Here is a 15,815-nt window from a genome sequence, read left to right on the forward strand (position 1 = left end):
TTTAAGTCACAATTCTGCACAGCCTCAATACACCTAAGACAAATATCAACCCTGTCCCAATCACAGCTGAACAGAGGAATAAAAGTCACTGTATTATAAACCATTTAACACACCAAGCAATTAAATCCTCCAAATGGACAAAATAAATGGACAAACACAGGTTTTGTAACAGTTCCTGAAGATGTGAAACAGTTCATTACAAAAATAATGTGTATATAGACACCAGGCCCAAATAATGACGCTTTAGAAGTGTTTTTCATTAAGTCAATTGCTCATCAATTTGAAGCCTACTTAGAAAGTTCAAGATGAGGAAAAAGCACAACTTGGTTTAAACTGAGAATATGCTGTACTCTAAAACTTACGATAAGAACACATTCATTGTCAAAATTAACTGGACTTCTGAAACTAAAAAAAAACCAACATCTAACAAATGTTGACACTTACTATAAGCACCTCTCAGTGATAAATATTTGTTTCTTATTCCGTTAAATGAGAAAGATGTGTAATCCCCGCTGGGGAGGATAGAGTGAACAACAAACAAGTTCCCTGTCTTTTTAAACATGGGTTTCATTATGCAGAAATAGCATACATTTAATCAACAGAAAAAGCATAGACTGCCTCAGGAGAACACAAAAAACACATTACTTTTCATTATATTTACGCTGTTCTCATCTACCAAAACCTTTCAAAAACGCAGACTCTATCCAAATTCTTAGATACTTGCTCAGTAAAATGTTTTGTTTGAAAGTTCGACAGGTCATGCTATAACTCATGTTTTGTGATTTCCTTCCTCCAGAAAACATTTCTGCTAACACAGACATTCAGGGCGAAACAAATACACAAAAGAATGCTAAAAATATGGGTACAGCTGGGTACTTCCAATTCCTAAAAGCAGAAAGAAGTTTACATGAAGACAAAGCAAGCATGTAACCTGCTTCACTGCATTCCTGCTACAACACAGGAGACACCTAAGCTCTGACGTTTCAAAAGACAAAATAGAAAGTTTAACCAGGTTTATTTAATTCCATGCACTGTGGGTGAGGAGTTTCACAACTGTCATAGGAGCACTCCAAAAGCTCTTCCAAATCAGAACTTCTTAGCTAAGATTTTAACAAAGACGATTATACAACAAAAAGGTCTCTGGTTTGAAACCATGACTCTTGGTTAAAGTGAGGACCATTTTTAACATCATTAATATATTGTATTAAAAATACTAGGAGGGGATTTTTTCCTAAATCAGTAAAGAAAAAAAGAGATTGGAGATGATCAAGTCAATCATACCTTACATTTTTTGTGTTTGTGTATCTGTAACACAAAACAAGGCTTACAATTAACATTTTAGCACTGCTTGAACAGTTTAAATTACAAGACTAGAGCAGCCTGGACGTAGAATTGTTTGGTAGATTCTGTGTTTGGTGGTGTAAGACCTTTCTGCTTTTTCACTTCATGCAAACATGAATTCAGTAGTGGGTCACACTTGGGCTTCTTCATTCAGTACCTTGATTCAGTACAATAACAGAAGTTTGTATTTTTCACTTAGGATTTAAATTAAGGCTCCAATCCATAATTCCAGAAACCAAAGACTCAAAAGTGAATCAGTTTTAACTTGATGTCCCTTCCCCATTTAAGTCCTGAGAGGGACAGTGGCATTCAATTCTTTCAGTGTTTCTGGAGGAAGAAACTTCTCTTCTTAAAAAGAGAAGTCTGGTAAAACAGAGTTTTGAGATTTGATCTTAGTATTAAATCATCCTCCCATACGCAGAAAAGTAATTTTACATGTAAAGCACACTAATCTTACACTACTATTTATACATCCATGCCAACTGCTTGTCTCTCATTTCTCCATAAGATCCACTTGGGATGCGAAAAAGCTAGAGCAGAACAGGCATATACTAACATATGCTTTCAAAACAACAGCAGACTAATCACTTTTAACAGCTATTAATATCCGTAGGGCAATATTACAAATTAAAAGAAAAAGCCTAATACTTCTTCGGTCAATTGCTGAGGTGAGCAGCTCGAGAGAGGAAGCCTTCAACACATGGTCATCAGCATGGCCATCATATTTGAAAAATCATGGCAGTCAGGTGAAGTTCCCGACGACTGGAAAAAGGGAAATATAACCCCCATTTTCAAGAAGGGGAAAATGAATGGAAGACCCAGGGAATTACAGACCAGTCAGTCTCACCTCTGTGCCTGGTAAAATCTTGGAGCACATTCTCCTGCAAGGCATGCTAAGGCACATGAAAAACAACAAGGTGCTTGGTGACAGCCAGCATGGCTTCACTAAGAGGAAATCCTGCCTGACCAATTTGGTGGCCTTCTATGATGGGGCTACAGAACTGATGGACAAGCGTAAAGCAGTTGATGTCATCTACCTGGACTTGTGCAAAGCGTTTGACACTGTCCCACATGACATCCTTCTCTCTAAATTGGAGAGACATCAATTTGATGGATGGACCACTCGGTGGATAAAGAACTGACTGGATGGCCACACACAAAGAGTTATGGTCAATGGCTCAATGTCCGGCTGGAGACCGGTAACGAGTGGTGTACCTCTGGGATCGGTGTTGGGACCGGTCTTGTTCAACATCTTCATCGCTGGCACGGACAGTGGGATTGGGTGCACCCTCAGCAAGTTTGCTGATGACACAAGCTGTGTGGTCCGGTTGATATGCTGGAGGGAAGGGATGCCATCCAGAGGGACCTCGACATGCTTGCAACGTGGGCTGATGCCAACCTTATGAAGGTCAACCATGACAAGTGCAAGGTCCTACACCTGGGTCGGAGCAATCCCAGGCACAGCTACAGACTGGGCAAAGAAGAGATTCAGAGCAGCCCTGCGGAGGACTTGGGGGTGCTGGTCGATGAGAAACTGAACATGAGCCGGCTTCAGTGTGTGCTCGCAGCCCAGAAACCAACCGTATCCTGGGCTGCATCAAAACGAGCATGACCAGCAGGTCGAAGGAGGTGATCCTGCCCCTCTACTCTGCTCTTGTGAGACCTCACCTGGAGCATTGTGTGCAGTTCTGGTGTCCTCAACATAAAAAGGACATGGAACTGCTGGAACAAGTCCAGAGGAGGCCACGAGGATGATCAGGGGCTGGAGCACCTCCCGTATGAAGACAGGCTGAGAAAGTGGGGGCTGTTCAGCCTGGAGAAGAGAAGGCTGCGTGGAGACCTCAGAGCAGCCTTCCAGTACCTGAAGGGGGGCTATAGGGATGCTGGGGAGAGACTCTTCATTAGGGGCTGTAGTGACAGGACAAGGGGTAATGGGTTCAAACTGAAACAGGGGAAGTTTAGATTGGATATAAAGAGGAAATTCTTTCCTGTTAGGGTGGTGAGGCACTGGAATCGGTTGCCCAGGGAGGTTGTGAATGCTCCATCCCTGGCAGTGTTCAAGGCCAGGTCGGATGTAGCTTTGGGTGGGATGGTTTAGTGTGAGGTGTCCCTGCCAGAGTGGTTGGAACTGGATGATCTTAAGGTCCTTTCCAACCCTAACTATTCTATGATTCTATGATTCTATGATTCTTAGTTGGCCAAATAAGGATATACTTGGTATTTTCTATGCCAAAAATATGACATTAATAAAAATGGTAAGTCACTTACTAGTCAGCCTTCTAGCCTAATTTGACTTCACACTAGTAATTCAATACTGATTAATTCTATTCTTGCTGGGTTCTATCTTCAATTGTGCAATTACTTCATGAACACACTTTTAGAACTGCAGTCCAATGAATACACCAGGTGTTGATATTTCTGCTATCATCCCCTTGTGAAAGGAGATTGATTATTCCAAAGTAAAACTGGGGGGGGGGGGGGGGGGGGGGGGGCACAAAATTTCATTTAATCTCTAATTTTTGTATCTCTAGGTGCTTTCAGTTCATAAACACTATGTCTTAAAATGAACACTTTGCAGACCATTAACTGCATTTGTGAAATGGATGGGCATTTTCAGTTTTCTGAAAAGCAAAAGAAAGAATCTGTTAACTGTTAACTGTTAACAGTTAATCTGTTAACAGTTAACTGTTCCTCAAAGAGAACATTCACTTACTGCACATGAAAAAAAAGGGTAACATACAGCTGAAGACTGAACAAAACGCTGACAGTGGCCAGTCAGCAGAAGACCCCAAAATAATTCTAGGTTATTACTGGAAGTGGGAACTGGGCTCCATGCTTCTGTATAATTATTTTTAATCGATAGAAAGGCAATAACACTGTTTTTAAAAAAAAAAAAATACCATATGTGGTCAAATACTCTTTGAAATCAGCCAGCAGAGAGCAAGCAATGCCTTTATATAAATCTATTAACTAAATTCCGAATATACCCTCCTGTCAATGCCATATCCAAAGTCAGCTGACACCCAACTATAAACACAGTCCAATTCTGCTTTCTAGACACAAGATGATCGATAGGAGTCATGCTGAAAACCCCTTGTTTAACTTCAGTGAGTAAGAGCTGAAGTCTGCCATTATCGGGCCTTCACATTTCACAATCAATCAAGATTCCTTTGAGAAACTCAGTCACTCAGAATTCTTTCACAGACTATGAAAGCAAGCTGATGTGCGCTATAACTTTTGCCTTTTAATGCTGAAGAAAACGAGTCTGCACAACAGACCTATTATTTTTCATCACTTCCTTTATTAATGATTTACATTCTGCAACATACTGCAGGCTAGTTTGCTTAGCATTCCTTCTGTGTAAGCAGTCCTCTCATCTTCATGAGGGCAAGAAGAGGTAGGTATGGGGGATTATTAATCTGATTCTCAAAGCATTCATCAATCTCAGAGATTTTTAATGGATGAGTGTTCTAAAGGTGTGAAGGAAATCAGATCTGAAGACAATAATGGATCACTCGTTTCCTCAAAATTTACATATACAACAGCAGCACAGAAGGCCAACATCACATTTGTCTGTGCAAATCTTTGCCAAATAACCAAGTCAAAAAAGGGCATTATACAACAAATACCCTCCTAATGCAAGAAACTTTGTTCCTGGCAGAGCTGACAAAGCTGCATGAAATATCATCAGATTTCACAAACAGCATGTTTTCTACGTATTTTCACATAAAAATAGCAGCAGTATCTGCAATCCAATCTTTATTTTTTTGAGAGGAGCTCCTCAGCCTCAGTCTCCTTTAATTCCTCATTGACCCCAAATTAAATGCCCTTTAGAAGCAACTCTGTCTCACCACATACGAACAGGACAAAACCTAAAAGCTCTTTACTATATGTGTATGATGTATGGACATCCATAAAAGTTGAAGAATCCTAGGTTCGGATGCCCTAGAGAAACATTTTCAGAAACAACCTTTGGTGCATGAGATTTTCAGCAGACTGACCCACAGTTTTTTAAGCACTGAAGTTTTAAAGTATCCCATTGATTTTTTTCAGTCGGTTCTGAAATCTTTACCATGCACTTTTAAGTGCTCAGTTGCAGGCTATCTTGAATTAATCCCTGTCACTAATTTTGTCCTAAACTGCTCACACCCAACATGCTTTTTCCAGTGCCTAGAGATCGTGCGGAAGAAAAAGAAACCTAATCACTCCTAAATCAGAGTCCTTCCATTTCAGTGTTAGACATCAAAAAGAGACACTGTATTTACCTCTTAAGTAGAAAGGTAACCTCTTAAGTACATTTCCCTGCAATAACTTCCTGAAGTAACTTACTCTTCTCTAGTACATGAATGTAAATATGAACCACCACATCCAGAATAACACATTAAGTAAATATTAAATTAATATATTTTCGATTTAGTAATTCTCCTAATTACTTTTAAAGTCTAGAGTTCAAATTTACATCTGTATGAGAAACAAAATAATCAATACTTTGAAATTAATCATAAAACAATTTATCATATCTTGTTTTCACCTGAAAGCCAGAGTCCTTTGCATCATGTTCATGTTTAAAATTCAGCAAACTAACATTCATTTCAAAATCTCCAAACCATACAAAACAGAATACCTTTATAAGGCTAATCTAAAATTTAGATTTCGCTATATTTGATTTTAGTCTCTGAGACCTAAAGAATTTGTGGAAAACTGACACTACAAACTATCCTGCTAACACTGTTTTTAAGATGGATTTCCTCATAAAAATTGTTTACTATTGCTAAAACAACTATTTTACATTCATAAAAATTACGTAAGTGGACTACCATAGTAAATAACAGGAACAAATGGTACCAGTAGTTTTTATTTTCCAGAGAAGGCATTTTTTTTCCTGACACAATATTTCAGCTTGGTGATAGGAAACCCTGCAGGTTGCATCTGTTAATTTAGAGGGTTTAAAGCTACACTGCTTCAGTAGGGGCTACTTTTTACAAGTAATTTAAATTAGCTCTTCTGCCTGCAAAAATGAAACAAACAAATGACTCATTCAGATTGGTTCACTCCTATCTGATGCTCGCTGTGCTGCCTAACAATTCCAAGTTGGACCTGTGATATGACCTCTGAAGCTTCCAATTCATTCCACCACCACATTTACTCTGCTCAAGTAGTCTTACAGTTAGATGAGCATACCTTCAGAGTTCAGCGTAATAAGGGTGACATTGTTTCCAATACTTTGGCTTCCTATTTGTCCGCTGTTGGAAACTGAGTCACTGGCCTCAGAGCCACTCTCTCCATCTTCATTGTGACTGTCGTCATGGCCAGGAACTTTCACCACTATGGTGTTCTGCCTACGCCCAGGAACAGCACTATGGAAAAGAAAAGTAGATAACTTTGGGAAAAACACAATCCTTCTTTAGGAATAGCATCATTGTGAGGGAATTGAAAACACTGACAAAATTACATATATTATAAAAGTATACTCCTTTAAACAAGCCTACTCCTGTTTGTAACTCAAGTTATGATCTTACGCTACTGTTTATACATCCATGCCAAATGCCTGTCTGTAATTTCTCTGTAGGATCCACTTGGGATGCAAAAAAATTAGAGCAGCACAGGCACACACTAACATATGCATTCAAAACACAGACTAATCACTTTTTTCCTTTTTTTGCTATCCAGCAAAATAAAATTGAAAGAAAACTGCAGAAAAAAAAAAAAGTTTTAGATACACTTTCTAAATTTGCATCAATGGAAAAGTCTAGGCCAAATGTGGAAACCAACCAAAAAAAATTATAAAAATAAAGAACATTTTCTACCCAAAATCTCCAGTTCCACTTTATTTAAAATTTGCTTTAGACAGTATACATTCTAACAAGCCTTCCTGGGTGGCTGCATATTCCTTCTTCAGCAGGTTAAATACAGGATCTTGGCACGTTCCTATGTGATTATGCATCCATGTAAAATGGAGCTGCGGACACTCTTTCTTTCAACTAACATTGAACTAATCCTGCATCCTCCAACCTACTCTCATCCCATCATCAGTGAAGCATTGCTTTATACCTTGCCTGTTGATACAAGGCCTCTATAGGCAGAACTGTCCACCCAGTAAATATTCAGGTACCAGTTCCATGCCACCCCCTACACCATCACCTAGAACATTCCTCATTTTTTGTCTTCAAAATGCTGCAGAGACTTCATCTCTCAAAGGAGGGAATGATGGGGGAAGATTCCCGTAACCGCTACTAACTTGCTAAGGATATTTTCCAGAGAATCCGCTGCTCTGCTCAGGGGCTCTTCCTGCCCAACCATCTTGGCTACAATTGAATTCTGCCGGTCATTGTTCAGTATTACTGTTGTCTGAGGGACAACACTACAAGACAAAAATCAGAAAGGAAAATGGAATGTAAAGGAGCAGATCTTATAAATAATACATTAACAGAGTCTTACGGTTTAAACAGCCTACTTGGAAGCAGAAACTGCCTGTATGCCTTGCTCTTTCTCCCAGCATCACAGTTCTGTATCAAATGCTAACACTGGTAATCCATCGCATTTGACATCTGTACCATTTCAAGTACTCAACTTTTTCAGGGGACACACAGCTTCAACGGAATTATACAGAAGTCTACCACTCCTGGCAAAGCAATAAGGAATTCATCAACTCAAGATACACAGGAAAAAAGTCTGTAAATCACTGCTCCAAAGAGCCACCAGATTTTTGCTTTGAAAAGTCTGAGAGTGAGCATTTGCAGAAATCTACGGCCGACTTACATGGTAATGCACCATTTGAGTAGGATAATTCTCAGGAAAAATAATGTAAAAGTGTTTATTGCAAAATGGGATGATGAGTTTAGTTAAAAAACATGCATTGTCTTGCAGGGCTGGGGGCTTGTGGAGGGCAGGAAGACAAGAGGAGTACTAGGGGCATCAAAAGACAACAGGGACAGACTGCAGCTTCAAATAATGACAAGACTGAACTAATTCTTGTGTGCATTTAACATACAAAACCCAAATATTTAAAACAGAAAAGCATTTAGCTTGTGAGAAACCAGAAAGCCTTCAGCAGCACTTACAATGTAGAAGAAAATTACTAGACAAATGTTGCATAGAAAAAAACGTATTAGATCTATATTATAATACAAAAGTAAATATGAGAGCTAATTGGCCCTGGCATGCAGCTTATCATTTGATTTGGTTTCACAGATTATAAACATTATTCCCACACCATTACTCAATATTCTAAGGCATGGTTTTGATACTTAAGACTGTTTTCACTGTACTCATGGTAAACTTAAGGAGAGAACTTAGAAGAAAGCCTTCTCTGTCTCTAAATCACACATTTTCTTCTTTCTCTCTGCTTCCCACAATAGATAGCCCACTATTGCTTTTACTGTCCAACATCTCAAATATGACTGATGGACATTTTTTTTTCCTAACTGTATCTCTTAACTAATTGTTGAAACGCACAAATCTAATGACAGCAACTGTTTATTACAGCTGTAATAGGCTGCCTCACTGCTTAAATATTCATGTGTCTACTTAAGACTTTAGGTGCTATAATAGCCATTGTAAGACTTAAATAAAAGATAGGAAACTGCCCTAAGAGCTAAGGATCAACTTTGAGCAAATCAACTTTGGCACAGATAAAGTGGTTGAGAACAGGCCCAGGACTACCTTCCTTTAACAATAACTGCATCTGGTGCTAGCAACAAATATAATTCCTCATGGGCTGCCAAGGATCAGGTGGACTGCAAACCTTGAGAAGCTCTAGAACATGTTTGTCTCATCACAGATGAGTGTTGACTGTGCTATAGCTTTTCATCTGTATATGAATTTCAGCATATTAAGCAATAAATGGGGAGGTTCTGTTAGGTTTTTTTCAGCTGCTATCTAGAGTGTAGCAGTTTATGATGCTTCCATAGTCACCTTCTCAGAATTTTCTCCATTATCAAAGGGAAAAAAACCCTACACATTCTTTATTGTAAAAAAAAAAAAAAAAAGTCAACTTCTGTCTATTTTCTCAATGCCAGCACCAAACATTTCAAAACAAAAATGACTCACACCAAACACTTGATAAATGCAATACTTGGCAGTGGCAATGCTAGCAGCCCCCCCCGTCTAGCATCAATACTATGTGTTTCTGTTACATACCCCAAATTGTCCACATAGCCACATTTGAAGTTTTCACAGGCTGGTTTAAAATGTTCAAGAATTTTACACTTCCTTTTAGACACTGTTCTTTATCACCATCTTTCCTGAAATCACTTCTGAATGCCTGTTTAAAATGTCACTTACCAAAGCTTATTTTTAATGAACACTCTGAATAATTAATTTCAGCTGTAGAGATAAATGCAATAAAACTGCATTTATAAAAGTCCTTAGGATTTTACTCATATTAAGTTTATATTTGGAAAAGAGAGACTTAGCAATAAAATTGGCATAAAATAAGGAAGAAGTTGGGGGGGTTGACTTGGAGGTTTTCTTTAGGAATATTCATTTTTAAGGAAGGCAATCTAGAGAGTGAGCTGGATGGCATATAGCTAATTTAAGCAAATCTAGAATAAGGAAATGCTTTTATATAGCCCACCAGTGCAGATTTATCCCCTCTTCAAAGCATCAGTGTTATGTTCAAGCTTGCTTACTTTAATGCATAAACATTTTTTACAATTTATCCCTAAACGAACACCCACGAAAACACTGGCTCCTCTCCAAGAATTAACTTTTCCCAGTTAGTAGAGTGGACAAGAAAAATCCACCTGCAGTTGTTTTGCGAGGAGCCACTAACTAAACATTTCATTTTACTGACACGTATTTTCCTGGTTATACAGCACAAAGACAAAACCAGACACCACATCACAAAGAAAACTCCTGCAACAAGCCACAACTACCACCAAATTGTCCACCAATTGTTTTACATGTGGAAATGAACTGTTCTCAAGTTGTAAGGAATCAAAGAATCCATAAAGCAGTTTGGAAGAAAAGCAAAAGTCACATGAAAGACAGGGGTAGAGGACAGCTAGAATAATTGTTTGGAAATGTTCAACACCACACAACAAATCTACAACCACCAACTAACCTCTCTCCGTGATTTCTCTCTCCTGAGTAGGAGCTCTAGTCTGAAAATAACTGGAGTTTCTTGTTTATTATCAGGAATCGTTAGCGTTGGATAAGAGTATCTGTATCTACTAACACAAAGACTCCAGTAAAACTCAATTCTTTTTCACTCTTAAAGAAGAAATTACTTATGTTTTATGCTTAACTCCTGAAGAATGATGCTTTCAAAAGCAATCCACATGGGGTGAATGGGGTAACCTCTCAACTCAAATCATAAATGCTAACCAAGGAACTACAATTCTGGTCCATGATAGACATTGAACAAGAATGGCAACAGAATTTGCTAACGAATTCTGACATTGAGGCATCAGGAGGCAGAAATTTTTCCGAGCTGATGCTGTTAAACTTGAGCAGTTACTTATCTGGAAGAAAATAACAACAGGGACTAATACAAAAAGGTTCCACTATGCTTGAAGAAGGAGAATTTCACAGGATTGTCTTAGGCTCCAACTTGTACACAGGAGAAATGAATATCCACAAGATTCCCTGCAGATATGGGAATATGCTTCCTGTTAAATTTCTTGTGAGCTGTTCTACTCTCTGTTTTTAGATTATTTATTCTAGAGACAACAAGAAATACAATGAATATAGAATTATAGAATCATAGAATAGTTAGGGTTAGAAAGGACCTTAAGATCACCCAGTTCCAATCCGGGCAGGGACACCTCACACTGGACCATGTCACCCAAGGCTCTGTCCAACCTGGCCTTGAACACCTCCAGGGATGGAGCATTCACAACCTCCCTGGGCAACCCACTCCAGTGCCTCACCACCCTTACAGTAAAGAACTTCCTCCTTATATCCAATCTAAACTTCCCCTGTTTCAGTTTTAACCCGTTACCCCTTGTCCTGTCACTACAGTCCCTGATGAAGAGTCCCTCCCCAGCATCCCTATAGCCCCCCTTCAGGTACTGGAAGGCTGCTATGAGGTCTCCACGCAGCCTTCTCTTCTCCAGGATGAACAGCCCCCACTTTCTCAGCCTGTCTTCATACGGGAGGTGCTCCAGTCCCCTGATCATCCTCATGCCCTCCTCTGGACTTGTTCCAACAGTTCCACATCCTCTTTATGCAGATATACATGTTACTATACATATATGTTAATATACATGAAATTAAATAAAGAATTCTATGGAAAGCCAAATATTGAGCTAACCTGACAAAAATCCAGAGGAAATCATTAAAAATTATTTCAGCCTTGCTCACCCTCATACCAGATTATTCTAACTTTTTTCAGTCTGTACAACTCACGCTGGTGATGAATTTACTTTAATCATTACTTATATACTAAAATACAGAAAACAAATTACAAAGGAGGAAAGCTTCTGATATTCACTCTGATCCCAAATGAAGCAATTCTTCCTACAAGTGCTGCCAGTACTATACTCATGGAGAAGATGGAAAGAAAACATTAAGAAGGGTCAGGGGGAGTGCTTCAGAAACCCTGTGTTGCTGCACAGGCTTCAGGACTTTCCACTTGTTTTCACGTGCTCCTTTCCCCATAAGCATTAGAACTTGGGAGAGACTCGTCCTGCAATTTTCCTATTCTTGGACACAGCTCAGTGAAAAATTTAAAATGCATGCAACCTACAGATAATATTATATTCTGGGAAATACTTTTTAATGCAGTTTACCAAATACTCTGTTAACTTAGAGGTGAAAGTATTTATAGAAAAAATAAACATACCAGATAACGATTTTCAAGTGTACACATTTAGCCTCTGCCTCTTCTCTTTTTTTTATATATAAAAGGACAGTCTACATTTTGCATAAGAAAATTGCTGCCAAAGATAGTTTTCAGAATGGAAATGTGTGAGTCATAGATATGATCATTAGTCTTAACTGTTGGTTTTTCATGGCCAACAACCTGTCAATCACACAGAATGCACCCAATGACATAAAAGAACTTTTGGCAATACCAGGACCATCATCTCCTCCTCTTCCCATATGAGGTTTTCATTTAGAAAGAGAAAAATAAAGAATAAGAAACTGACATTTCTATCTTCCACAAGGTACAAGATCAAAAACATTTCTCTAAACCAATGAAAATGACTTGTGATGAAAATCAGACTAAAGTTTTCAAATACAAGTGCTCTATTTAGACCACTTCTGAGCCTCCTTTGAACATGTGATCTTGCAAGTAGGTAACTTAAGAGGTCAGCTTCGAGACTCTGAACTAGCCACAGCCTCACAAACTGCTGTTTCTTGGCCATGTAATACCATGCGATCACTCCAACACTCACACAGCGGGTGCTGCTTACATGGAGGTAGGGCTCCTGAGGATATCGTCTCATCCTCTAGTGTACATCTCAGAAGGAGATACAGAAAAAGAGGGGATCAGGAAGGCTGGAGTTGGAGTTAGCGCTGGCAGACTGCTTGTTCTGAAGCTCTCCAACCAAACACAGCCTAAGGAAAGCAAGTCTGGGAAACAGACCTTGAATTCTCACATCTTCCAGTTTACTGCTGTGGGGTGGAAAATGAAGACTTAAGTGTATATAGCTCATAGGGGGGTGGGGGCAGGTGTCTGGAGGAATATTTCAATTAGCCTTGCCATGAGGAAAACCTACATGTTTTTCAAATTATACGGAAAAATACCATTTTAGAAGTGTGGCATTTTCCTTACTTTCTTTTCTATCTTTCACTAACACTTGTGTTCATCTGTAACACCAGCCACTCTGCCTCTTTCCATCACCATTTAGGGAGATAATGCTAATTGCTTCTTCCTCTTGATGACCACCTGCTTCCTTTGCCTTCTGCACATACAGTTAAGATTCCATATCCAAACAGGAATGAGAAAACTGACTTATGAATTTACACTATGGTATGCATGAACAAAACCACAAACTGGCAAAGCATACACAAAATTACACTGGATTTATGTCAAAAAACAATGAATGCAGCTCCTCACCACCCAGGAGAGAGCAAACTCGCCAACAATCATATGCTTCACCAAGATGAAGACCAGTAGAACACCTGCTGTAGGGCAGGAAGCTGTATGGGCACTTGAACAGTTAAAATTTTAACATCCCTTAAACTGCATTCACCCGGTCAAGTCAATTGCCAGAAAAGCAGCAGTATTATCCATCATTTCCAGTGAGAATTCAGCCATCAAAAATTATCTTTGGATTCTTTGCATCTGGAACATCACATAAGAGCAGACATTATAAAGACAGCACTAATGTTTAGATCCTGTGAAACGACAAGCCAAAGTACACCAGCCGTCACTAGAGAGATTCATGGATGTGAAAACTGAGAAAGCTGTAATCAATTTATAATAAAGATAAAGCAAATACAGCAGTTATTAAAACATACTGTTAACAGCTTAAAAACATTTAACATCAAATTTTCTGCTCAAATAAGTAAGAGCCAGACATTTTCCAAGTCACAAAACACATTTATATGGAGTTTGTTGTATACAGCCTCACCTAGAGAGAGCCTCTGAATTGGCTGACAATCAAAGACATGAATCACTAGCTTTAAGACCTATTTTATCAACCAATTTTAAAAGCTGTTAACTTCTGTTGTGGATTATTCTGCTCTGAGAAAAGCTAAACACACCTGTACAAACAATCAAGTGTAGTCATCCACAAATGACAACACCCATTTCCAACTAGCTCAACAACTAACCAACAGTCAAGCTACAAGGGACCTGAAGAGCCCACCACTTAAAACAAGGGGGTTCCTTTAGGGATCTTACGATATAGGTATGTAAGCAACTGGATACCATTTCTGGTGAAGTTTCTGGGGGGTTTGTTCTGTTTGGGTTTATTTTTAAGGGGAAAAAAAAGAAGGGGGAGGGGGGCAGGGAAAGAGAACCCACAATAATTTCTTTTACTTCAAACTCAACTGAAGGTACATAAAAGATCAATGCACAATAAACCTTTTGGCCTCAGCAGATATACAACAGCACCAAAACCAGTAGGCCACATGCAAACAACTAGAATTGAAAAATACTGCTAACAAATGTCATTGATTATTAGTCTCTGATTATGGACAAGAAATGAACAGGCCATGACTTATAAACAGGGACTCTACTTTGAAAGGCACAGAGGCACCCATCTGTCAGCCTGACCCAGTCTCAAGCAAGGTGTGCTGCCTAACAGGGGCTCAGATCAGCGATGTTGCAGAGCGGCTGCTTGGTCTAGTAAGTCCCACTGACTATTACCCACTTCTAGATGTCCATGTGGGTGCTAGGGATATAGACAGCAGTAGCCAGGAGAACATTAAGAAGGACTACAGAGCCCTGGGAGAGGTGGTTAGGGGCTCTGGAGCTCAGACAGTCTTTTCATCCATTCTCCAGGATAAAGGGGAGTACCATAAAAAGGCTAGGAGGATTGGCCAGGTTAATAAATGGTTAGAATGGTGGTGCCATAGTCAAGGGTTTGGGTATGTAGAACATGGGACTCGATTTGGGAAGCCAGGTCTGCTGGAGGCTGGTGGAGCTGACCTGACAGCAAAGGGGAAACACAGTTTTAGTAGGAGGCTTGCCAGGCTGGTCAAGAAAGCTTTAAACTAGGTGTGTTGGGGGAAGAGGGCATCATTCCATCCCAGCATTCCCAGTCAGTTGCCAGCACCTATAATTAATGCTTGGAGCTGCATTGTGCCTTCAGAGCACAGACCCGACACACACACACACCCCCCACCACCCCCCCCAACATGTGCTGGGCTGCTTCAAAAGGAAGATCGGCTGAGAAAGTTGTTCAGCCTGGAGAAGAGAAGGCTCTGTGGAGACCTCAGAGCAGCCTTCTGGTATCTGAAGGGGGCTATAGGGATGCTGGGGAGGAACTCTTCATCAGGGACTGTAGTGACAGGACAAGGGGTGACGGGTTAAAACTGAAACAGGGGAAGTTTACATTGGATATAAGGAAGAAGTTCTCTACTGTCAGGGTGGTGAGGCACTGGAATGGGTTGCCCAAGGAGGCTGCGAATGCTCCATCCCTGGCGGTATTCACAGCTAGGCTGGACAGAGCCTTGGGTGACATGGTCCAGTGTGAGGTGTCCCTGCCCATGGCAGGGCAGATGGAACTTGATGATTGTGAGGTCCTTTCCAACTCTAACTGTTCTATGATTCCAAATACAAGCATTTTTAAAGATGAATGTAAGATTAAAAAGACAGAGGTAATACAACAGCAAAGATATTTTTCCAGACAGTACACAAAGAAATTAACAGTTGTTACCCTTGAGCCTTAACTTCCTGAACTAGAGAAGTAGTAGTAATGCAGCATACTGGAGATTGAATTAAACACAAAATGCAAAAAGGCTGATCTGTAAGGGATATGCAGGCTTGACTGATCTTGAACACAGTTACTATGAGTGATCTACTGCAGCCTTAGTACTAAAATAGGAACTGCTATGTTTAAAAAACACTGTATGAA

General features: G+C 39.7%; 1 protein-coding gene across 9 annotated transcripts in view; it reads right to left on the reverse strand.

Annotated features, from left to right (window-relative positions):
* The window catches only part of BANP (BTG3 associated nuclear protein), a 310,059-nt gene that overhangs the window by 263,659 nt on the left and 30,585 nt on the right, over positions 1 to 15,815 (reverse strand). For 7 of the 9 annotated variants that reach the window (XR_010608684.1, XM_065662285.1, XM_065662278.1 and 4 more), the window contains exons 5-6: positions 7,580 to 7,702; positions 6,523 to 6,698 (exon numbers count right to left, since the gene is read on the reverse strand). Coding sequence is in view for 8 of the 9 variants with exons in the window: in XM_065662285.1 (XP_065518357.1) it covers positions 6,523 to 6,698; positions 7,580 to 7,702 (299 nt within the window). In the remaining variant the exon portion in view is untranslated. The remainder of the gene's footprint in view (positions 1 to 6,522; positions 6,699 to 7,579; positions 7,703 to 15,815) is intronic. The other 2 variants (XM_065662282.1, XM_065662283.1) reach the window with 1 other exon arrangement.

This window comes from Lathamus discolor, chromosome Z (genome assembly GCF_037157495.1).
Source record: "Lathamus discolor isolate bLatDis1 chromosome Z, bLatDis1.hap1, whole genome shotgun sequence".
NCBI lineage: Eukaryota > Metazoa > Chordata > Aves > Psittaciformes > Psittacidae > Lathamus > Lathamus discolor.